The sequence below is a fragment of the Myxozyma melibiosi genome (assembly GCF_037950935.1).
Source record: "Myxozyma melibiosi strain Phaff 52-87 chromosome Unknown BZA70scaffold_1, whole genome shotgun sequence".
Classification (NCBI taxonomy): domain Eukaryota; kingdom Fungi; phylum Ascomycota; class Lipomycetes; order Lipomycetales; family Lipomycetaceae; genus Myxozyma; species Myxozyma melibiosi.
In genome coordinates, this window is record NW_027042915.1 from 2,131,409 (window position 1) to 2,154,686 (window position 23,278).

At 52.8% G+C, this 23,278-nt stretch overlaps 6 protein-coding genes across 6 annotated transcripts; 2 read left to right on the forward strand and 4 right to left on the reverse strand.

The window, feature by feature from the left end:
* Positions 1-167: 167 nt before the first annotated feature.
* Positions 168-1,939, forward strand: BZA70DRAFT_272429 (uncharacterized protein). The gene is made up of 4 exons (XM_064911648.1): positions 168-345; positions 509-527; positions 587-878; positions 942-1,939. Exons 1-4 carry the CDS (start codon positions 328-330, stop codon positions 1,537-1,539), a joined length of 927 nt encoding a protein of 308 aa, XP_064770917.1. The 5' UTR covers positions 168-327; the 3' UTR covers positions 1,540-1,939.
* On the reverse strand, positions 1,940-9,471 carry BZA70DRAFT_272432 (pre-mRNA-processing-splicing factor 8). The gene is made up of 5 exons (XM_064911649.1): positions 6,217-9,471; positions 3,860-6,156; positions 2,280-3,793; positions 2,087-2,219; positions 1,940-2,027 (listed from the first exon to the last, which is right to left on the reverse strand). The coding sequence occupies exons 1-5, from the start codon at positions 9,393-9,395 to the stop codon at positions 1,978-1,980; spliced, it is 7,173 nt and encodes a 2,390-aa protein (XP_064770918.1). The 5' UTR covers positions 9,396-9,471; the 3' UTR covers positions 1,940-1,977.
* A 143-nt stretch (positions 9,472-9,614) lies between these two features.
* BZA70DRAFT_272435 (uncharacterized protein) lies at positions 9,615-11,222 on the reverse strand. The gene has a single exon (XM_064911650.1). It carries the CDS (start codon positions 11,053-11,055, stop codon positions 10,102-10,104), a length of 954 nt encoding a protein of 317 aa, XP_064770919.1. The 5' UTR covers positions 11,056-11,222; the 3' UTR covers positions 9,615-10,101.
* A 1,404-nt stretch (positions 11,223-12,626) lies between these two features.
* On the reverse strand, positions 12,627-14,279 carry BZA70DRAFT_233486 (uncharacterized protein; the record flags this gene model as incomplete). Its single annotated transcript, XM_064910260.1, has 2 exons — positions 12,627-13,663; positions 13,736-14,279. The coding sequence occupies 2 exons, from the start codon at positions 14,277-14,279 to the stop codon at positions 12,627-12,629; spliced, it is 1,581 nt and encodes a 526-aa protein (XP_064770920.1).
* A 1,447-nt stretch (positions 14,280-15,726) lies between these two features.
* Positions 15,727-21,611, forward strand: BZA70DRAFT_28959 (uncharacterized protein). The gene is made up of 4 exons (XM_064914123.1): positions 15,727-16,245; positions 16,316-19,701; positions 19,765-19,937; positions 20,002-21,611. Exons 1-4 carry the CDS (start codon positions 16,009-16,011, stop codon positions 21,381-21,383), a joined length of 5,178 nt encoding a protein of 1,725 aa, XP_064770921.1. The 5' UTR covers positions 15,727-16,008; the 3' UTR covers positions 21,384-21,611.
* Positions 21,467-22,809, reverse strand: BZA70DRAFT_272440 (uncharacterized protein). The gene is made up of 2 exons (XM_064911651.1): positions 21,901-22,809; positions 21,467-21,838 (listed from the first exon to the last, which is right to left on the reverse strand). The coding sequence occupies exons 1-2, from the start codon at positions 22,655-22,657 to the stop codon at positions 21,552-21,554; spliced, it is 1,044 nt and encodes a 347-aa protein (XP_064770922.1). The 5' UTR covers positions 22,658-22,809; the 3' UTR covers positions 21,467-21,551.
* Between the last annotated feature and the right edge of the window lie 469 nt (positions 22,810-23,278).

Genomic DNA, 23,278 nt, shown 5'->3' on the forward strand with positions numbered 1-23,278 from the left:
GCCCCCTCGTTGTGGTCTCCGCTCAACACACGCGTGTCAACAGAGCACTCGCCGTTGTCGCGTTTGTGCAGCTATTAATAAGTGCTTATGTAAGTACATCACGTGGTTGTGTGACTGCTTGTTTGGGCTGAGCGGACTGAGAGCTGCGGCGGGCTGCGGGCTGCGGGCTGAAATAAAAGAAAAAGAAAAATTAAAAAAATAAAAAAATAAAAATAAAAAAAAACTTCTTCGGCCGCTCGTCTCGTCGTCGTCTTCTCTTCTTCCCCATCCAAAAAGCCCTGTTTTTACTCTTTTTCTCCGCTTTTTACTTGTAAACAGAAACACGCAATGTCTGTTGCTTCGAAGGTCAGTTGATTTGTTCTTCTTCTTGCTCGGATTGTTGTGTTGCCGCGGACGATCTGCTGCTGCTCTTCCTGCTCTCCTCCTCGTCCACCCCACCCCGGCCATCACCATCTTCCTCCCCGACTCTCCTCTTTATATTCTTCTTACTGACTCAATTCATCTCTAGAACCCCTTCAGTCTCTTAGGTACCTCCTCCTCCTCTCTCTCCACCCTCCACCCCCCCTACTAACCACCCACCCTCCAGCCGACGACATCGAAGAGCCCACCGTGGCCCCCGTCCCCGTCGCCCCGGTTACAAAGCAGACCACTTCGTCCAAGAAGGCCGACGCTCCTCCCAAGTCCGCTAAGCCCGAGAACGCAAAGCCCCGCGCTCCCCGCAACAACGCAAACGACGCCGCCATCCGCGACAAGTCCGCCGGCCGCGCCGCCAACCGCTCTCGTCCCACCGAAGACGGCTCGGCTCCCGCCCGTCGTGGCCGTGGTGCCGCTGGCCGTGGTGGTAAGAGACAGTTTGACAGACACTCTGCTGCTCCTTCGTATGTCCCTCAGTCTTCGTTATTCAACTCTCCTCTACTTCATCATGCTAACATCACCCACAGCGACTCCCAGAAGCAGGTCGCCGAGTCCTGGGGCTCTGCCTCCACCGAGCTCAAGGACGAGCAAGCCTCGTCTGCCGACGCCGCCGCCGAGATCTCGGCCGACGCCACCGGCTCCGAGCCCGCCACTCCCGCCGTCGAGGAGGACAACTCAAAGACGTTCGAGGAGTACCTCGAGGAGCTCAAGCTCCAGTCCGCCGACCTCGGCCCCAAGCCCGAGATCAGAAAGCCCAACGAGGGCGAGGACCCGGCCACCTGGGGCTCCGTCGCTCCTACCAAGGACGACATCGTCACCGTCGACCCCTATGCGAAGCCCAAGGCCAAGGAGGTCAAGCAGAAGGCAAAGAAGGAGAAGAACGTCGTCGAGTTCGAGCCCAAGTTCGCTCCCATCCGCGACCCCTCCTCCTCCTCCGGCCCTCGCCGCGGCGGCCCACGATCCCCCGCCGACCGCCGTGGTCCCCCAAGAGAGTCTCGCGGTGGCCGCGGTGGCCGTGGTGGCCGTGGTGGTGCTCGTGGTGGCGCCGCCGCTGCTGCTCCTGCTGCTGCTCCTACCCCCAAGGTCAACCTCGCCAACCTTTCCGAGTTCCCCACGCTCTCGTAATCGCCTTCTCCAGCGCTGGCCAGTGATCCAATATTCTACTCTCCCTGTCTGATATTGAGATTCTTTTCTTCTTTTTCTTTTCTTATTCCGTATTGCCTGTTTCGACTCGACCTCGATCTAGCATTGCTGTGATCATCCACAAACCTGCCTTCTTTTCTTTCTCGTTGTTTTTCCATCGCCGTTTTGTAGTCTAGTCTAGTTTGTCTCTCCTCTTTTTTTATATCTCTCATTTGTCTCTCTCTCTCTCTCTCTCCAGTCTTTGTCTTTGCTTCGACTCCTCCTCCTCTCGTCCCCTCTCTAAAAAATTATTCTAGGCGCCATTGGCAAAAGTTGGTAATTTTTGTACTCTATTAGAATTAAAAGGAAAAAAAGAAATAATATATGTTATATATCAACTAACTACTACTTTTACATCAAACAACAATTCTTACAAACAACTTAAGCAAATACATCTGATCTCTCCACCTCCAAATCATCATTCTCCATTTCTATAAAAATCTGTTAGCACTTACTCCACTTTGAACACTCATCAAAAACAAAGACTCACCATTAAACGCAGTAAAGTGAATCGGTCGGTGGATCTCATGATAGAACGGCAGCGGCGTGTCAAGCTTCAAATCATATCGCGCATTCGGATTCCATCCCGCGCCCACAAACGCATTATTCCAGAATCCAGTTTCCTATATCAATCCTGTTAGACTATCACCTCTGAAACTCTTATCTCATCAACAGATACTCACAGGAACAAGGAAAAATCCCATAATCTTATCCGACAGCAACAGCTGGCACTTGTTTCCAAAACTAGGCAGATACCCCTGCGGCGTCGTCGACACCAAGTCCTTGTTCTTCGCGCCCCACTCAACTCCCTCGGGCTTCAACGTATACGCCGCCAGCGACACTGACCCCGGCGTAAAGCTCACCGTCATCGTCACGGACTGTGAAGCGTCCCACTCGCCCTCGTGCTCTTTGATAAGCTGCGCGTGCTGCGTCACATCAATCGGCGAGATCGCACTCATCTCCTGCGCCTGCGTGTGAATCCATCCTAGCGGCTCCAGACCCTTCAACAAAAACTCATGCTCAGGAAGTGTATGTGGCAGCTGCACCGCCTGGTTATTTCCAAGCTGCGGCACCATCACTATACACTTGATCTCCTTCACTTGTTCGTTGTCAGCCGGCGACGCTCCATACAAGAATCCTGCAATCTGTGCCCGCAGATCCGCAATCTGAATAAACTTCTTCAGAATGTTCTTCGGCATCACATACGTGCACTGCTCGTCATCATCCCGGATATCCTCAGACGAAACATAAATGTTCTTCGTCCGCATATGCAGGTTCGACGACGAAATCGCCCGCGTTCGCCATTCTGTCTTGCTCGAAAACGTCTGCTGCTCGTAGTTGCTCGTCGTCACAACATAGATCTCGTCGCCGTGCACGTTCTGCGTCTTCGTCTTCACCGCAGTCAACTGCGACTGCTCTTCCTGCTGCTGCTGGTCAATGTCCGCAATCTCCTGCCGACGCTGCGACGGCGCCTTGATCTCCTGGCCAAGAATCAAATCTCGGACTTCGTGCTGCGTCAACGCAGTCACGTTCACGTTGTTCTTCTTTCCGTAATCGTTCAGGATCAAGTCCTTCAGCTGCGTCTCAACCTTGATCCACTCTTCATCCGTGAACGAAGGCCAGATATGATGGTCGAGCGTCACAACGCTCTTATCAGGTCGCAGAATGATCTTCGCCTTGTCGATATTGACGTGCAGAGCTCGCAAGATCAAAATCAATCTCGAGAACGCCGTATACGAAGAAATCGTCTTCAACCAGTCATCATACAAGTTGAACAGCACCATCTGCGGCTCAGTCGCTTTCAAAATCAGCTCAGCCAGCTTCTCAATCTTCATCGCGGCCTGGAACGGAAGCTGCAACTCGGAAGGACGGATCGAGATGTTGGGGAAGTCAAGCAAGTGCACCTCAAGTGGATCCAGAATTCCCTTTCGGGTGACAATCAGCTGCTTAGGCTGCTCCTCAACTGGCAAAGATCGAATCAATGCCGCCACTTCCTCGGCTGTCTTCCATTTCGCAAGCTGGCCAAGTCGCTTCTGACCCGCCCACACCGAAGTATGAATAATCTTCAAGAACAGCTGTCCTGTGCGCGGGTTGAAGATGAAGATCGCGCCGTTGATCGGCTTCGTCGCGAGATTGCCTTCGAATGTCTTGTGGATCGTCACTCGGTACACATTACTATCATCAACAAAGAACTGGGCTATAATAATAAAAAGATAATAGTTAGCACATCATATTCATAGAAGTTATAAACATCATCACTCACTTTGATTGCTAAAGAGCTCACTGTAATTCTGTGAATTCAGATACGCTTCCTGAGGCTCAGAAGAATAGAGCTGCAGACCCTTTCGAATACGCTCTCGCAAAACGTACAGCGAAGGGTTGGCTTTCATGATTGTCGACATCGCCTGCTGCATCAACGGCTTCAAGCCCGGGAACCAGTTTCCGTAAGCGTCGTAGATGTTGTACGCCAAGTCGATGCCAACCATCACACCAGTCGGCGACGGGTAGATACTAGTACTGTCGGTCGTGTAGTCGAGGAACTTTGCTCTTGTGTATCGCGAGATATCATGGGAATCATAGTCTCCGTATCGAAGCTGCACGTCGATCCAGAACTTGTTCGCAGTAGTAGAATCCATAACATCCTTGCTGTCGTGTAGCAACGACGGCTTGCAAATACTCCAGCGGTAAGAGCTGAAGAGTAAGATATCGGCGCAAGACGAGTTCATCTTGTATGACTTTCGAGGATGAATCGTCTCCTTCTGAACGCTCTCAATCTGCAGCACCGACAGCTCCTGATCAAGAACCTCGCAGAGATCAAAGACAACACTCTCGTGAATCTTCTGCCATAAATGTGCTCGGAAAATCTGAATCAAAGAGATCTTGAGCGTAGGAATCTTGCCGTGCAAGAAGATGCCCGTCAAATCAAGCTGGACCAAGAATCCAACATAAACGTTTGCACGATTGATTGTCGGCGACCACCACAACGTAAAGCGTCGGTTAGGAATCTGGTTGAGACCGGATCGCTGAGCGTTGGTCAATTTCTTGAACTTCATCGAATCCTCGAAACCTGAGGCTTTCTCCCAGAAGAGACCTTCCCAACTGGGGAATCCAGTAGCCTTGAACAAAGTGTGCTCCAAAATCGTCTCGATTCCGCCCAACGCCTGGATAACGTCAGTACGGTAAGCATTCAGATTCCAAAGCTTTCCGTCGTGACGCTGGCTAGTCCACCAGAAAGGATTCGACCGCGCGATCGAGTACTGCTTAAACTCAGTCCGCACTCTGTGGCCCTTGTCGTACGCCAACGTGTGGCGATCCTTTTGGAAGAGCGTGTTGATGCGTGGAAGACCGCGGTCCCAACTATCCTCAAGATCTTCGAGCGTCAATCGTCGATTCTGCTGATTGGCTTCCTGTCGCTTCATGGCATACTCGGCCCACACGCGCTGCGAATCGACAAACTCAGACTCCCAAGTTGTAAGGTATCTGAAGATGTTGGGAATCAACTGGTCTTCGTCGTGACTCATACCAGATCTGAAATGTGTGATACCGGTATCAGTCTGCTTCGACCATCGCAGATCAGAGGCAGGGATCAAAATATGACTCGCGCTGAGCATACCCAGACCTCCGAGCTCCTTTGGTGTGTAGAAAACAGCAGGAGGGAAACGCGACGGCATCTTCGAATTAAGACCAATCTTCACACGCGTCTGAATCTTGGTCTCGCACTTAACCAACGTGTCTAGCAGTTCTTCAGTCGAAATCGCCGCCTCACGGTAGTATGTAAACAAAGCAATCAAGGCAGTATTCCACTTGTTTGCAATCTTTGTAAACGTAGTCGATCCCGACGACATCAGAATCTGGCGAATCCGATTGTTGAACTTGGCGATATCATCGGCCGCCACTCTCAAAAACGCGTACGCTGTCCGTTCCTTCGTCGACTCATTCACCAAACTCCAAACACTATCCTTCACCGCCAACTCTGTCGCTTCATTTCTGGACTTTGGCAATATCCGCACTTCAAATCCACACATAGAAAACAGCAAGTTCGGATTGTCTTTGCTGTACACAGATGCAAAAGTATCCTCCCATTCGATAGTCGTGATCGAGCGAGGGAGTCGGTTCTTGAGCTCCCAGAAGACGGCACGGCCAAGATTCACGTCATGGCGCATGAGTCGCATTCGGCTGTCGCGCGGCCAACATTTCTTGTTCGTGTAGCCGACCACGTTCTCGAAATTGGGATCAGGCTGCTCTGTCAAGAAGCGCTGAATCAACTCTCGAGCTTCGTCAGCCGTGAAGCGGAAGAAAATGTGGACCCGGTCAATGTATCTCGAATACAATCGAATCGGATGCCGACTTTCGGTCTCTTCGTCCTTGAACTGCAAGAACTCGTTCGGCATCTGGGGAGGACCAGCAAGATCAGAGGCACGCTGCAGACCAAGGAGAAGAAGATCAACAACCAATCCATAGTACTGGAACACAAAGGAAGAGAATTGCAAACCACGAAGCATGCCGTAGTTGTTGATGTGGTTCATATCCTTGTACGTCAAGTTGACGTTATTCTTGGCACTAAACGAGATGTTAATAGCAATTCTTTAACAACACATTGTTGAAACAGGAAAAACTTACGTGATATAATCCGCGATATTAGCATCAACAATCAAGCGAAGCAGTCGATTGAGCAGAGTCAGATCAGTCTTATCTGCCAGTTTGCTCAGCGTGGTCTCGAGCATGACGTTACACTGACCCTCGCTGACGTCCCAAACATCCGTCAAGTTATTGATTCCCTGACACCATTTGTAAACGAGAAGAGGTGGAACTTCAGAGTCACTGGGCTTGACCCAGTTAGGGAACAGTCGCCGCTTGTCAGCCTCGTACCAAAGATATTGATCGAGGTAGGCATCCGTGATCTTCTCGAGCGGGTCGACGTCGATGACCGGAGTGATGTGGCTGTAATGATCCATCATGTCGATACCGACCTCTTTGAATGCTCGCTGGGTCAGCAAGAACGTCTTGATTCGACTGAGACACTCGTGAGGATTGTCGTATGCTTGCTCAATAAGAGTCAACTCTTCACGCTGCGACTGATTCAGTCTACCCTTGATCGAGTAGGCTTCCTTCAATCTCTCGAGAGCAAGAACGAGCAGCTTTGTGTCATGCTTGTAGCTCAAGGGAGGGAACAAGATAGGCGTGAACTTCCGACTTTCGAGCCAATGCACCATCGTAGTATACATGGCAACACCCTCCTCTGGCGTCACATACGGCCCATCTTTCAAGAAATTGTGCTGACGCTCCTGTTCAGCCTTAAGCCACAGACGCGTCAAACGACCCAAGTTCTTCTTTGCGACAGTTTTGTCAACGGTCGCGCCCCGGCGAATTCTCTCGCGATTGTAATGAGCGACAGAGATCCATCCATCAGCCTTGGCTTTGACGTAACGCAAGATAATGTTTTCAACCGGTGCGGGCAGACCAGGCACCTTCCACGGAATGTTCGCCTTCCAGCAGCGCCATGCCTCACTCAGATGCTGCAGAATGGTTTTGGCTTTGTTCTGCTTCAGACCTTCCGGGATCATATCGAGGATATCGTGCATAACCGAAGCACGAAGCTCGAGATCGTAGTATGACTCCACACGCTGTTTGGTAACCGTCTTGGCCACGCCCTTCGAATGACGTCCTTCAAATTGTCTTGCCAGCAAATTTCCAAGCCAGCGCTCCAGAAGCGGGATAATGCCCCGCAAGAAAAACAACCACACTCTCCACGACGGTTGCCAGAAGCCACATCCAGGACCCTTACCGATAACGACATTGAAGCGATAGTAGATGACGTGCTTCAGATCCTTGCACGCCCGAATTTGATGCATGACCTTGTACTTGTACCGATAGATACCAGTAAGCTGGCCAAGATGGTTAAGCGTGTAGTGAATACCATCGGCAAGCTGGAACGCATCAACGTTACCCAGTCGGTACTGGACCTGAGCATCAACCAGCAATTTAGTGACTCGAAGAATCTCCCGCATCAGATGGAAAGCGTTTCCGAAACGAGACCGCTTGCGCTCTTTGGTAGTCAAAGTCTTTGTCGGCTTCAAGTTGAAGTTGAAATCAAGATGCAGATATGTCAGGCCCTTGCGATGGATCAGCAAATTGAGCATGTTGAAACCCTGACGACACAACTGCAGACCAGCTTCCACCCAATCGATCGTAGTCTGCTGGAAAAACTTGGTATTCTTGAGATTTCTGAACAGGTACTGCTTCCGTTGATTGCTTGGTTTGCGCGTGCGAAGGGAGTTGAGGACATAAGTCTTGAGAAGCTTCTGGTAAGAAACTCGAACTTTGACAGGGTACCCAGCAGGAGGATGCTCGAGATACCAGTTCTTGATCAAAGCAACGTCCTGAGCACGAACCATTCTCCCCGATCGTCGATTGAAAGGATAGGGTGCCCACCAGAGCGTAATAGCACCGGTAGTGTTGTCGGTGTACAGCTCCTCGTCGCTGAAAAGTGGATCAACGTAGGGCGGAAGCTCAAACTCGTCATCCTCATCTCCGTCACCGAAAATCTCGTCCTCGTGTGTATGACTCAATTCCGGGGCAATTTTCCGAACAGAGATTGGCGAGAGAGTTGCGTTGAAATAGTAAGCAGGGTAAGCAGGGTCTTCGGGAACAACCACTCTCTGAGGATCGCTGTACCAGTCGATTTCAACTGATCGAGGTAGGGAGTTGTACAGATGAGGATAAGCAATTCTGTACTCTGTACGAACAGGGGCGCGGAAGATGATGCGGTCGATGGCATTGAACTCGCCGAAATCTTCGTCGTTGGGATCAACGTCCTTGTACAGTTTCTCGAACTTGGGACCACCGGGGATCGCAACATTCAGAGCCTTGGCAGTGAAGAATGATTTCTTGTCAAACATGTAAAAGTAATTCTTATCCTCATTCTCCGAGAGCAGCGACCGAGCCAGACGGTAGAGAGTGGACATCTGCGGCAGATCAAGCGTCCATTTGCGATAAGACGGCCCAGGCACGAACTCGGTCTCGTCAATGAGCGGGTGATCGTCGTACAGCCACTCCATAACTGCAGAATCTTCCTCCTCGCTGAGTTCGAGCTGGATAGCTTCCGGAGGTTCGACGCCGTCGATGTTCTCGGACCACGAGATCGGGGGCTCTTCGTCGTCGAACGGAGGGAAGCGCATGCGCTTGAAATGCTTGCGGTCGCGCTTCTCGCGTCGCATCATCAGCCACATCGTCGCCCACTGCGCGGCGTACACGGGCTCGATAACACGAGGGATTTCGTTGACAAACGTGATCGCGCCGGTGATATGGTACAGCACGCGCACGTCGCGCGCTTCTTCCCACGGCTGCGGCATATTCTCAAGCAGCTTGATAACAGCATGGGGCATGTACTTGAGCGCGCCGAGATACGAGCGCTTGTCGGCCGCGAATTTTTTCGAAGACATGTCGCCGTGGTCGCGCATGATCTTGCGCAGATGCTCAGGCGGCATGTCTGACTTTTGTACCTGGACGTAGGACGTAGTCGAGCGCTTTTCGGCGAATTTCTGCTTCTGAAGTTGATGCCATCTGCGCTTGCGCTCAAGTAGCTTGGGAAGCTCAGGATCACGCGGGCCGCGGGTTGCGGAGGGGGTTGAAGGCGGCGGCGGAGGCAGTGATCCTGGGGGAGGTGGTGGTGGCGGAGGAGCCATCGCGGTCGGGGGAGGTGGAGGAGGAGGAGGGAGAGAAGAAGCTCCTCCGGGAGGCGGAGGAGGAGGCACCGAGGCCCTTCCCGGACCGTTCCAGCCAGGAGGTAGATTTGACATTGCAATGTCAAGATCAAGAGAGGTGGTGGAGGAAGGAGGAGGAGGAGAGGTGAGGATTGTCAGGACTTGTGGTTGAGAAGAGCGAGACACAAAATCAAAACTGGCTGAACCTTAAATTTGTGTTCACGTTTTGACGGTTAAACCCAAAGTTAGAAGTTGTTTTGGTTTCGACAACACTGAACAGGCTGAACACCAAATAGTTACTGATTACATTCGTGCTTGTGGATATGTATTCTTTATATATGAGTAAGATAAGTGAGCTATTGTTACATCTATAGACACGAAGAAAATCAAACAACCCCTTCCCATTTTTGAATCGGCGTTTGCCCGGTTGTGAGCAAACAGACATGAATCAGCCACTATCAGCGACCCATTTTTGAATCGGCGTTTGCCCGGTTGTGAGCAAACAGACATGAATCAGCCACTATCAGCGACGCGTCGGTAAACAAACGCGACACCGCCGAGATCTGTACATGAAGATCAAAGTGGGATAACAAATCAAACAAGCTGACAAAAAAGCAGGAATCAAAAAGCAAAAAGCAAAATTAGAACAATGCATCAAATGAATCAAAACCATTCACAACCTGATGTTCGTATCGTACAACTGCAGTCAAGTCATCAAGACCATACTGCACACAGCGAAATATAAGCTCAAAGAAGTTACAAACGCAAATGAGTAAAACAGAAAGAAAAATTGATTTCATTCTCATACTCTTGTCGGTGGAGGGCCTCCCTGCATGATTGGTTGCATAGGCACCGGCTGCTGCTGAGACTGAGGCTGTGCTTGCTGCTGGACAGCCATCTGCTGGGGAGCCTGCTGGACAATTTGCTGCTGTTGCGCAGCCATAGGCGGAGGTAGCTGGTGGAGAGAGACGGAAGAAGGAGCCTGAGTCTTGACGAGCTCCTTCATACGCTTTTCACACGCCTTTGCCGGCTTTCCGACTTTATCAGCAATGCGCTTCCACTTGTTCTCTTCGTCCTCTTTAACCGCATCCGCGAGCTTCGTGTCTTCTTCCGGATTCCAGGTCGTGTGTTTCATGTCGGCGTAGTAGTGCTTCTTGATCGCACCCGCCGTTCGATTTGGGAATTCTTTGGTTATTGCTTGCCATTTTGTGCCGCACTCGACAAGAACACGCAACCGCTCCTCTTCAGACTTTGACCAGGTGGTTGCTCGCGCCTGGGGATTTCGCTTGGGCGGAACCTGTCCGTGTGCGCCGTTGGTCTGCTGCTGCTGCTGTGGCGGAGGCGGAGGCTGCTGCTGCTGTTGCTGCTGCTGAGGTTGCTGTTGAGGTTGTTGTTGCTGAGGCTGCTGCGGTTGCTGCTGGTGATGCTGTGGTTGCTGTAAAGACTGGGGCTGCTGTTGCTGCTGCTGAGGCGGCATTTGCATCTGAGGCATGGGCATCTGCTGCTGCAACTGCTGTGGAGGGAGGGGCTGGGGAGAGTGGATGGCCATAGGGGTATTGTTGATCGGCATAGACGGGCTCAGTTTTTGCTTCTTGCCAATATGGCCGCCAGCAGGCGAGGTCGAAGCGACGCTGGTCATGTCTGAGTTATCGAGAGGGTCAAAGTTGAATGTGGAGCCGGTGCTGGTCGAATGGGGTATGCTGCCATGGCGCTGCGGGATCTGCTGGTGCTGAGCCTGCTGGGGGAGCGGAGACATTGGGATGTGAGAGGCATGGGGGATCTGCTGATGCTGCTGCTGCTGCTGCTGCTGCTGTTGGCTGATTGGCGCTGGACGCTTTGCCTCGTAAGCACGGGGACTGTAGTTGTCGTAGCTAAGATCGTGTTGCTGCGGGAGGGCCTGGAGCTGGGGTTGCTGCTGCTGGGGTTGCTGCTGCTGCTGAGGCTGGATCTGGGGTTGGTGATGCATGAGCTGGGGTTGCTGGGGTATGGCAGCGTAGTGCTGCTGCATGCTGAAGACGGAGGGCTGCTGCTGCTGTTGCTGGAGGTGAGCCGAGGGGGCGGGCTGGGGGGTGGAGTAGAGGGAGTTTGCCTGCAACATTGGCATTGCGTGCGCGGTGGGCGCGTACTGGTAGGGTTGGTAGTAGACGCCGCGCTGGGGAGGAATTGGCTGCTGCTGCTGCTGCTGTTGCTGCTGTTGCTGCTGCTGCTGCTGCTGCTGGAGGTGATGGTTGACGAGGGGCTGCTGGCCCTGCTGGCCCTGCTGGCCCTGCTGCGGGTTCTGCGGGGGCTGATACTGCTGCATGTGAAGTACGGAGTCTGACAGAGCAGTGCCTGCTAGGACGGGACGGGAAGTGAACGGGGACTGAGAGACGAACGGGACGGGGAAGAAGGCAGGTGAGGACGGAGGTGGATGGGTACTGCAGCTCGCGCGCTGATGCGGTACATGTTTTGCAGCGGGTACGTAAACATTACCCGGCCTTAGATTTGCGCGAGGCCCGTGATTGGCCGCCACCGGGCGAGCAGCGGCCGGGCGGTTGGCTGGCGGCGGCGAGCAAAGGCGGCGGACGAGGGCAGCAGCGAGAACCGCGCGGAAGCGGTTTGCAGGAGGAGGATGCTGCTGCTGCGGAGAGGAGGAGTTGCGGAAGACAGGCTCGGGCAGCAGACAGCGGCCGATACGGTTAATGATACAGGCTGCCGAAGAGTCGATACGAGTGCTACGCGGGCACGAGCACGCGGGTTTGTAGCTAGTTTGGTCTTTAAAATAAGATGCTGTTAGAAGATACTTTGACGGTGCCTGTCTCTTTTTGTCGCGCGCAGTGAAGCTTGAAGCTTGGTTCGCGGGAACGAGCACGGAGATTGGGTCGGGTACGGAGTGGATGAATTAGCTGTTGCTGTTGTGTAGAGAGGGTTGAGAGAAGACTGAGGCAGTCAGCGCAGGCTGGTGCTCTTACTGCTCAGTCATCCTCTGCTCCTCTTCACATCCACTCTTTTACTCTCCTCCTCCTCCTCTCCAACCACGGTCTCCACTACTGCTCCTCCTCCTCAGTATGCATTGAATGCATGTACTTGCTCCAGACTCAGCGCCGCAGCCGTGGCGCGGCAACGTGCGCTGGGGCCGACGACGACGCAACCTTATTCCTGTCTTTGGTATCCTTCCGCTCCCGTACCGCCGTAGCCCTCCCGCCGCACTTACCGTGGCGTGCATCAGATACTCCAATTTTTAAGTAATCAGCTAGAGACAGAATAATACAGTGGGGTTAAGTATCTCTTATAGACTGATGTGATATCGGTTATCGCTGGTATATATACATAGACTCATACATATACTCACAACTTCGCCTTCGCCTTCACCTCTCCCTCCGGCTTGAAAAACGTCTCCGAAATGTTCTTCCTCTGAATCTTCCCCGTCGCCGTCTTCGGCATCGTCTCCGTGAAGTACACCCGCTTAGGCACCTTGAACTTGGCAACCCTCTCCGACATAAACTTCTTCACATCCCCCTCGCTCAGCTTCGCGCCCGGCTTCACCACCACCGTCGCATGCACCTCCTGTCCGTACATCTCATCCGGCACCGCAAACGACACCGCCTCCGCTACCTCCGGGATCTCCAGCATCAGCGCATCCAGCTCCAGCGGCGAGATCTTCTCTCCCCCGCGGTTGATCAGCTCCTTGATCCGTCCCGTGATGTACACAAACCCGTCCGCGTCCAGCTTGCCCTGATCGCCCGTGCGGAAAAATCCCGACGCCGTGAAGCTGCTCTTGTTCGCCGCCTCGTTGTTCCGGTACCCCTTCGTCACATTCGCTCCCTTTACGCAAATCTCTCCCTCCCCACCTTGCTTGACCTCGTTTCCTTCCTGGTCCAAGATCGCGACCTTGACAACCCCCTGCGCGCGCCCAACGCTTCCACTCTTGCGCTTTCCCGGAGGCAAGTCGTTCGACGTCATCTGGTGGCTCGCCTCTGTCATCGCATACGCCTCAAGAACCGGCGCCTTGAACCGCTCCTCGAGCTGCTTCATCGTCGCCGGCGCAAGCGCTGACGAGCACGATCGGATGAACCGCACATTCGGTCCCTTCGCTCCATTGTCAAACGGAGACGGACTCTTCAGCAAGATCTGGTGGATCGTCGGCACAGCTGTATACCAATTCGCTCCCAGCTCGACAAAGTCTTTCCAGAACGAGTGCGCGGAAAACTTCAACGGAACAATCACACCCGATGCGACCGACAGAGGCGCGAGGAAGCCACAGAGCAGTCCGTGGACGTGGAAGAGTGGCATCACCAGCATGCTTCGGTCGGCCTTCGTCAGCTTGTACGTCTGCACAATATTGCTGATCGACGTCGCCAAGTTGGTGTGCGTTAAAGGAACGACTAAAGATAATTATGAGTTAGTTTATGTCTGATTAACGTCATATTTCGAACAATCATATATATTTGACACACTCTTAGGTCGGCCGGTGGTTCCACTAGTATGGAGTACAAGTGCAACGTCGTCGGCCTTTGCCTCGCTCACAGACTTGGACTGCAACGAGCCCAACCCAACAGACTCGCCCGCCCCGGTCTTGACATTAATACTCTCAGTCGAGGCCTCCAACTCAAAGATGCGGACATTATCGGCAGACTTGGCCGCGGCCTTGATGACCGCCTCGCGTTCGGCAGTCTTGGGCACGAACGCGACCGGGCACGACAGGTCAGCAAGGTAGAACTCAAACTCGGACTGCTTGAGCGCGGGATTAAGTGGTGCGGCAATATAGCCCGAGTAAGACACCGCGAAGAAGAGAACGACAAACTCGAGCGAGTTTGGCAACGCGATCGCGATAGCAGAGCCTGGCGCGAGATCGAGCGAGGCGATGAACTTGCGGGCCTGGCCGACGAGTTTCGAGAGAGTGTCGAATGAGACGACGACAGGGCCGGTCGAGCCGGTGGCCGGTACGATAATCGCAGGATCAGGCGATCGAGACGGAAACACGGACTGCAGAGTTGGCATTCTGACGGTGACTATAACTGTGATAAGAGAGGATCGACGGTGATGCAATGTCCAACAGCAATGTGGAAGAAGAAAAGAATCTGAAGGACAGAGGGAAAGATATAAGAAGAAGAGATAAAGAGAGGGAGATAAGAAGAGCGGAGGCCGAGCGATATAAAAGGGCCGGCGACGAAACGGATAGTTTGCAGGTCGAAATATTTATATCGATCGTCGTCACTGCAATCCTACCCGGACTTCTCACCTGGTCCGCCGAATTCCCTCGCGGCCTGTTCGGCTGCCTCTGCTCATCACATTCTCTGCTTTTGTCTCGTCAGAAACCCACCAGCACCCTCTCGTCTGCTCCGGTCGTGGTAGAATCATGCATTCCGCCCCGGTTTCCGAGTTAGCCGACACCAGGCTATGACGGCATCGCGATTAGTTATGGACGAAGCGTATTCACGTGGGTTATGTAATGTACCCGTCTACTGTTACCTAATCACGAGTCTAAAGTCTAAGCCCGCGCCTGCAGGTGCTCTGGTAGTCGATTAGCTGTGCGTCTGCCGGTGTTTCCTGCCCTGGCATTAGTTGGTGAAGTTGGGTACCTGCTGTCAAAACTAATCAAATATATGCAACTATTAACAGCTCTATCAAAGGACTCAAGCAGGCTCACAGCTCTAAATTAGACTTGTTACTCACCTTTCGCGTCTGCTCTCTGCTCAGCCTCGTCTTCTGAACACGTATTCTTCTGTTGTCCTCACGTCGCTGCTCCAACTATCGAGAAGCCTCGCGTGAGTCACGAAGGTGTTGGTGACTAACAGCACTTTTCTCCTTCAAAGCAGACATGTGTATCGACTCCACCTACACTACCCGCAATCTCAGTAGTAGTGATTATACTCACTCGGTAGTCGATTGTTATTGTCATTTGTATCAGCTGCCCAGTACTCCCTCCCTCAATATCTCTCTCGTCAGTCAACCAGGCCGCCAAGTTTGGACCTGTCGAACCGCTGCTTCGGGTGCCTCCAACAACCCAGCCGCAGAGGTCCAGCACTTAGACTTTCGACCTGAACCTTAATCTTAACTCCCACTTCGACCTCGGACACTGTACAGCTCACCGCTGCTCAGATTGCTCCTCGGCCGCCTCAGCTCTATTACTCTTATAAGTCTGCCTCTGTCTCCTTCTCGGTCTCCCTCTCTCTTTCTATCGCTTCTGTCTAGCAGATCCTTATCTTTATTTATTATCAAATTCGTGTTTATCTACTCTGCCATGGCTGCTTAAGCAATCGGCTCCTGGTCGTCGGGGTGCGTATTCCTTGTCTTTCTCCCCGCCATCCCAGCCTGCTCCACTCCTTCTCAGATCTAGCAACTAACTTCTTCTCTCGCTCTCTGCTTCTGAGCTATGCACGTTAATACAGTGTGTTTTATATTCTATCAAAATCACTCCTTCACCTGTCTCCCTCAAATCGTTTCCAGCCGATTGTTCCCGCCATTCCACTCAGGTCACGTTGGCTACTCCACCTTTCCTGCGTCCCTCTGCAGCTTCCTCACTTCTTTCCCAATCGTATTATCCAATTTTATGTATAGAGCTCATCTATACCCGCCAACCTAGGCTCTGGCTGCTCTTTCGAAAATATCACTATTCTAGTCGGATCGCAGCGTTTCAGAATCGAAATATCCATCACAGTAACATCTTTCTCGCATCTGACACCATCGCCACTTGATCTCCATCTCCTGCATTCCTGAATGATCCAGCATGGCGAGGAAGAAGCATCATCAATCCGCGCCATCTTCAACAGCTACATCAACAACACCTGCATCCAAGCCAACCACCACTGCATCAGCAACCGAACCTTCCGCGTCTTCTTCTGATCCGGCAACAGCACAGCAAGCAAGCGACTATTACACTGAAACTCAAAACAATGAGGTCGAAGTCCTACGCGCAATCTACCTCTCCGACTTCTCTGAAAACAAAGCGAGCTCTGCATGGAATGTGAGTGGTCTTAATTGATCTGAAGTAATAACAAAGCGGCAAGATACTGATATTAACATATTCAAACCAGAAAGCAGCAAGTCCCTCGTTCAACATCCGCTTACACGCTCACGGAGACGGATCAAGAACCGACGGGCCCTCTTTAACACTCAAAGTCCAGCTGACGGCCACCTATCCTCGCTCAGTCCCCTTGATCACCGTCGAAGATCCCAAACACATCCGCTCTGCACAGGTTAAAGAGATCAGTCAGTACGTCAATGCACGAACCAAAGAGCTGCTCGGCGAGCAAATGATCTTTGAGATCGCCTCAAGTGTGCAAGAACGTCTCGAGGTCATTCTCGATTCACTCAACAACAAAAGTCTTGAAGAAGAGCGCGCGAAACGCATGGCCGAGCAAACAGCTAATGAGAAGAAGCGCGCTGAAGCCGAGCGAAAGAGAATCGAGCAAACAAACAAGGAGGAAGAAAGAGTGCTGGTCGAGATGATTAGCGAAGAAATACGTCGGCGGCAGGACAAGGAGAAGAATCGCAACGGCGCAAACCCTGTCATTCCAGATGAAGAGCTCACGGAGGCAACCGCCGTCGTATTCGATCGCATAATCAAAGCCAAAGTATCAGATGGATCCACCATCTCATTCAGGCAGGTCACCGGCAAAGTTCCGATCGTCAGCCATTGTCCGCTTGGGAAACAGTACATCGTCAGGCCGGCCGTCCCGGGTCGCACTAAAGATTCCGATGCCACGTTTTTGCTGCACGAGGTCGAGATCCGAGACGAGTTCTGGAACTCTTCGGATGGCAAGCGCCAGCTAGAGTCTCTCGAAGAAGATCTCAACGCGCTCAAGCTCTTCCGCCACGACTACGTCTCGTCCGTGTATGAGTTCAAGATCGATCGTCGCGAGGACGGCTGGATGATTCAGATCCTGACCGACTATCCCGACCTTGGCGCGCTCGAAGATTTGCTGACCACCGTCGGCACCGTCGCCGTCAACGTCGCGCGCGAGTGGACTATCCAGCTCTTAGAGGGTCTTGAAGATCTCCACAAGCGGGGATTTTATCACAAGACTCTCGATCTGCGGTCGATCGGACTCTTCCGCGACTATGCTCTTTCTCGAACGATTGCAAAGATTTCTAATGTGAGTTACTATTCGCGGCTTGAAGAGATGGACACTGCACATCCTTTCACAGCCAACAGTGGCGCCAAAAGCCTCATCCCCAAACGATGGCCTGCGCCAGAGCTCAGTGCCGAAGACGGCACGCGGCCGAGTCGCAAGTCGGATATCTGGGACTTTGGCATTATTTTCACGCAGATGCTGTTTGGCAAGTCGGTCACAAGTGAATTCGAATCTCCTTATACTCTCCTAACGGACGTTGAACTGCCCGAACCTGTGCATGACTTTATGACCCGCATCTTCAAGCCGAATCCAAAGAAGCGACCGTCGGCGTTTGAGCTTCTACCGTCGCAATTTCTCCGCAACAGCGCTCCGTCTGCGGTCTTGAACTTGGCTCCGTCGTTGCAGATCCCGGGTGGAAACAGCAGCGGTTTTGCTGCTCAGCAGCAGATGCAGCTACAACCTATATCCGGCAGCATGCCGATGGCAAGGCGCGCAAGCTCCTCAGTCGACGGTCGAAGCACGAGATTTTTTGGCCGCGACGATGTAGTCGCTCATTCGCGGTATCTGCAGGATTTCGAAGAAGCTCAATTACTCGGAAAGGGAGCGTACGGCGAAGTCGTGCGTGCTCGAAACCGGCTCGATGGGCGGTTTTACGCAATCAAGAAGATTCATCATACGCAGGATAAGCTGACGAGCATTCTCAGCGAAGTCATGCTGCTCTCACGGTTATCGAACCAGTACGTCGTTCGTTACTTCACCGCCTGGCTCGAGGAAGATCTCTCATACGGCAGCGAGGTCGCGGTCACGAATGATGAGGATAGTGACGACTTTGAAGATCTCGGAGCGACATTCGATAGTGAAGATAATGACGACGACGACGATGACGACGACGACGACCGGAAATTGCATTCTACGCAGGAGTTTGACTCTATGAGCGGACTTGATTCGATGAGCGGGCTTGACATTATGTCAAACTCGATGCAAGATCTAAACATCGAATTTGGCTACGACAGCGACAACGACGAAACCGGTGGTAGATGTCGCGGCACTAGCTCTCCGGCTCCCGGATCAACCGCAACATCGACGACGGCGGCGGCGGCGTCAATACAGGAGTTTACCCGTCGGCATCGGCAGTCTGAGAGTTTAGCACAGTACGTTCGCAGTACTTTGTTCATCCAGATGGAGTACTGCGAGAAACACACCCTGCAGGATTTGATCAGAGACAATCTGTACCAAAACCCGGATGATTACTGGCGACTTTTTCGGCAGATTCTCGAGGCTCTCAATCATATCCACAGTCTCGGAATCATTCACCGTGATCTCAAGCCCACGAATATTTTCATTGACCAAGCGCAGAACGTGAAGATTGGAGACTTTGGGTTGGCGAAAAATGTGCACAGTGAAAAGGCATCGAGCGGTACGACGCCGGTGGGCGACGATCTGACGTCAGATGTCGGCACCACGCTCTACGTGGCGGCAGAGGCGATTGGTGACGGAAATTACAACGAGAAAGTCGATATGTACTCTCTTGGCATCATCTTCTTTGAGATGTGCTACCGAATGCAGACCGGTATGGAGCGCGTGCAGGTCCTGCTTCGTCTGCGTCGAAAGTCTGTGATTTTCCCGCCTGATTTCCCCGTCGGTCGACGGCTCGAGGAGAGCATAATCACCAGTCTCTTGGACCATGAGCCTGCCAAGCGGCCTAGTGCTGCTGACCTGCTGCAATCCGGACAACTACCCGTACTCGTTGAGGACGAGATGATCCAGCAAACGCTGCGCAGTCTGACGGATCCTGGGTCACCGTGGCTATCGCAAGTTCGCGACGCGCTGTTTTCCAGAGCCCATGACCATGTCAAGGACGCACTCTACGATAAACCTCCTCGGTTCCAAAGCGTGAACGAGCTTGTTCTCCGCGGCCAAATCAAATCCAAGCTGACTGCGATCTTCCGTCACCACGGTGCAGTCGAGGTGCCGAGCCAGTCCGTCGTGTTCCCCAAATCTCCAATCTACAACCTCCCGAACCGGTTCGTCCTTCTCGATGTGTCTGGCACAGTCCTGCAACTACCATTCGATCTCACACTCCCCAATGCGCGAATGCTCGCCCGCGCCCGTCCTCCGTACCGCAGAAGTTTCTCGTTCGGAAGCGTATACCGGTCCGAAGATCCGTCGGGCGGAGGCGAACCCCGCGGCTTTGGAGAGGTCGATTTCGACGTGTTGTCGACCGATCAGGCGGATTTCGCGATCGCAGAGGCGGAGGTCATGAAGGTGCTTGATGAGATTGTTGACGAGTTCTTTCCGACGAAACGGCAGTTTGCTTGCTTTTCGATCAATCATGCTGATTTGCTGTGAGCTCTCTTTGTTTTTATTATTCTGTTTCATCTACAGAGGCTAACGGAAATCGACTACAGGGATATGATTCTGGATGCGTGCCGCATCAATCAGGCTCAGCGGCCGAGCTTGATTCTTCTGTTGAGTAAGGTTGGAGTTTCCGTCAGCATGAAGGATGTCAAGAACGAACTGAAGCAAAAGTCCACAATCTCCTCTGCTGCCTTGGCGGATCTCGAGAGGTTTAATTTCAGAGGTAAGTCCGGATGGTTTTGTCTCGAAAATTATCTTTGGGCTAGTACTCATGTTTTGTGTTGCAGAGAGCATCGACAAAGGATTATCGCGCATTGCGACGCTATTCGAGTCCTCACGCTATACGAACGACCACTTCAGCTACGTGGCAAGCCACCTCCGCAAGGTCGATCAGTTCATGAAGAGTTTCGGGATCAGCAAGCGGATCTATCTGGCCCCGCTGAGCAACTATAACGAGCGCTACTACCGCCACGGCGTCATGTTCCAGGTCGCGATCGAAGAACGGTTGAAGAACCGTGTGCTCGCGTGCGGCGGACGATATGATAGTCTGATCAAGTTTTATCATCATTCGATGCTCAACGATCGGCAGGTCGGTGCTGTCGGGTTCAATCTCGTGTGGGAGTATCTGGCGGCTATGAATCCGCGCGCTGAGTCGATGGTCGGAGGCGGAGGCAGCAGTGCCGCAGCGAGCAACAGCAACAGCGGCGCGAACGTGGTGAACGGCAGCAGCTATCACAGCGGTAGCAATAATCACTATAACCTCTCGACATCAGTCTGCGACGTCTTAGTCGTGTGCTCGTCGGTCGATATCGCGACCCGCAAAATGGCTGTCGAGGCCGCGAAGGATCTCTGGGCGGTCGGTATCACGGCCGAGTTGGCAGCCGTCGGCTCGTCTACGGATAGCTTGCTCTCGTACGCGCGCGCGTCCGGTATGAACTGGGTCGTGATTGTAAAGTCGCAGGCTAGTACCTCGCACGCGACCTTCAAGCCTTTGAAAGTGAAAAACATGTCGCGCACGCGCGACGACGAGGACCTCGACTCGTCCGAGCTGGTGGGCTACTTGCTGCCCGAGATCCAGGCACACTCGTCGCGATATCTTCTTTCCGGCGCCGGCGGCGGTATCGGGCTCGGTGGCATTGGCGTCGGCGGAAGTAGCGGCAGTGGCAGCGGCGGCGGCTCGGGCAGTGGCAACGGAGGCGGTGGTGGAAGCGGCGGCGGCGGTGGCGGGAGCGGGAGCTACAGCTACAGCGGGTCGGCGGCGAGACACCACGGCAGCGGCGGGATGATCCAGGATGTGACGATAATCACCAACGACCTCGAACGGTACGAGAAGAACGCGAAGCAAAACAAGGGTGGCGCGCGGAAGCTCAACAAGCGACTGATTGACGAGCGTGCGCACGAGGCGGTGTCGAGCACGATCGCGTCGCTTTCGGACGCGCCCGTGTTTGCGGTCGATTTCAAGAACGAGCTGATGTCGCTTATCCCTGCGTGTCCGCTGATCCAGACCGAGGGGTGGCGGAAGATTGTGAATGCCGCGCCGGCGTCGCAGAGACAGTATATGGGTCGGTTGCTGGACGCGCTGGTGGCGGAGGCGGAGAAAGGTGCGAAGCAGGCGATTGTTTTTTCGTTTCGGACGGAGAAGGTGATAATCTTGGACTTGCAGAGGTGAGGGGTCTTTATATATTATTTCTTGCTTCATTGTACTGTAGTCATACTCATAACTTGTAATTTAACGAAATGAATATTATTATACACTGGTTCTGTAATCTAGTATACATGACAAGGAAAATCAAAGAACTCCATAGTAGTAAATGAAACCGACTTTTAGATGCGACAATCAGTACTTGCGTCTCTTTGCCGGCTGAAGCGCGGTACTCTGTTCGCGCTGTAATTTTTCCAGAAAATCAGGCGGCAGCAACTTCTTGACCGCCTCGGCCGCTTGTTCTTCGACGCGGCGTTGCTCGCGTGCTTTCGCGAGCGGGTTCGGGTCGACGGACGCCCAGCGGACGTTGAGGATCTCGTCGTGGTCGAGGGATTGGCAGGACATTGCTTCTTTTGCGAATTGGGCGTTTGCTTCGTTGACGTAGGTTACGAATGCGACGCCGCGGGAGTTGAGTACCCGGACTACAACGAGGTGATCAGTATAAAGTTACGAGTGGCATGGAAATAGAGAAGGAGATACATACTTCGTTCGATGTCGCCCCACTCTGCGAAATGGCGAGCGACGACTTCTTCGATATCGTCAGAGACAAAGATGCGGCCGATGTAGATTGTTCTGTTTTGCCGCTGGAAACTGCCGACGCCATCCATATCGTCTCTATAGTCTGCGTGCTTGTCGCGGCCGAAGCAGTCGACGCTCGGATCAAACATATCTGTGACTGTCGGCAGGCGATGTAGATAGTTGCAGTTCTTGCCCAGCGGACACACGCCGCGAGCAAAGAAGATGCAGAAATAAGAGCCGGGGACTTTATCTGCCTTTGTGTATCCCGAATCACGAGCGACGTTGCATCGTCCTTCGGCTTTGCCCTTGGCGGCGTACTTGTCCTCTCTGTCGCCTCCGCTCCATTTGTTGTACCAGATATTAAAGACCGTGCCGGTCTGCTGCGGCGGGCGATCTTTCATCGATGCGAGATCAGCCTGGGGACGCGCCGGCCGCGGTTTGTTTTTATCTTTCTTCTTCTTCTTGTCCTTGTGCTTTTTCGTCTTTGTCAGTTCAGTCGACTGCTCCTCGCCATCTGCGGGGGGGTTGTCTTCCGTGGTCGCAGAGGGATCCTGCTCGAGCTCGAGCACGTTGACGACTTCTTCGCCTTCGTCGTCGTTCGGCTGCGCAGAGCGCTTCAGCGGCCTGTCAGGCGCCTGCGTCGCATCCTGGGCAACTTCAAAGACTGCTTCGGACGCGGGTTCGGCAGGTAACTGCGGGCCGGGCTCTGGAGAGGACGACATGGGTGAATATGATGGGAATAGTTATTGAGAGTTGGGAGAGTAGAGGTTTGACGGTGGTTTGGGCGGGATCAGGTTTGGGGTTGTGTTTACCCGGGGTGGTTTTGGTAGTGCTCCCACCCACCAGCCAGGAGAGGAGATGACGATGAGAGAAGGTAGTTATATCTGATGAATAAATAGTAGATAGAATATATAGAATATAGACGGTAAATACACTAAAACAGCAGAACCAGCAGCAAAACACAGCGCAAGATAAGACAAAGTACGTGTGCCTCGAGGCCGGGCAGCAGTAGATGCGTTAAAATAGTGTAATTGGCTCGACTCAAAACCAGTTTGGTTTACGAAAGCAGCCGACAGCTGACGAATTAAATTTGTTTTTCTTCTTCTTTTGTTGTTTCTCGCTGATCTTCTTCTTCTTCGCGCTCTTTGCTGCATGCTGTAGTTCTGCTCCTTCCTGCTGGTTTGTTGCAGATATCCGTCGATATATTCCGCGTCTGCTATTTTATTATTCTACGTGAGTATCTTCTGTCTTTTGTCCAGAGAGAATCCACGAGAGGTCGCAAGGAGAATGGCGCGACTTGCTGCACACCGCTGCCTCCCCTTCCTTCCCCTTTACGCCGTCGA

What these genes read in the sequence shown, in the direction of transcription:
- BZA70DRAFT_272429 (XM_064911648.1), top strand. An exon ending in AGACACTCTGCTGCTCCTTC is followed by an intron (nt 879 to 941) that starts GTATGTCCCTCA and finishes CATCACCCACAG; the next exon opens with CGACTCCCAGAAGCAGGTCG.
- BZA70DRAFT_272432 (XM_064911649.1), bottom strand. Translation starts at nt 9,395, where the DNA reads ATGTCAAATCTACCTCCTGGCTGGAACGGTCCGGGAAGGGCCTCGGTG. An exon ending in TGGGATTTTTCCTTGTTCCT is followed by an intron (nt 2,220 to 2,279) that starts GTGAGTATCTGT and finishes GGATTGATATAG; the next exon opens with GAAACTGGATTCTGGAATAA. An exon ending in TCACTTTACTGCGTTTAATG is followed by an intron (nt 2,028 to 2,086) that starts GTGAGTCTTTGT and finishes AGATTTTTATAG; the next exon opens with AAATGGAGAATGATGATTTG.
- BZA70DRAFT_272435 (XM_064911650.1), bottom strand. Translation starts at nt 11,055, where the DNA reads ATGTCTCCGCTCCCCCAGCAGGCTCAGCACCAGCAGATCCCGCAGCGC.
- BZA70DRAFT_28959 (XM_064914123.1), top strand. Translation starts at nt 16,009, where the DNA reads ATGGCGAGGAAGAAGCATCATCAATCCGCGCCATCTTCAACAGCTACA. An exon ending in AAGCGAGCTCTGCATGGAAT is followed by an intron (nt 16,246 to 16,315) that starts GTGAGTGGTCTT and finishes TATTCAAACCAG; the next exon opens with AAAGCAGCAAGTCCCTCGTT. An exon ending in CGAGAGGTTTAATTTCAGAG is followed by an intron (nt 19,938 to 20,001) that starts GTAAGTCCGGAT and finishes TTTGTGTTGCAG; the next exon opens with AGAGCATCGACAAAGGATTA.
- BZA70DRAFT_272440 (XM_064911651.1), bottom strand. Translation starts at nt 22,657, where the DNA reads ATGTCGTCCTCTCCAGAGCCCGGCCCGCAGTTACCTGCCGAACCCGCG. An exon ending in GTGGGGCGACATCGAACGAA is followed by an intron (nt 21,839 to 21,900) that starts GTATGTATCTCC and finishes ACCTCGTTGTAG; the next exon opens with TCCGGGTACTCAACTCCCGC.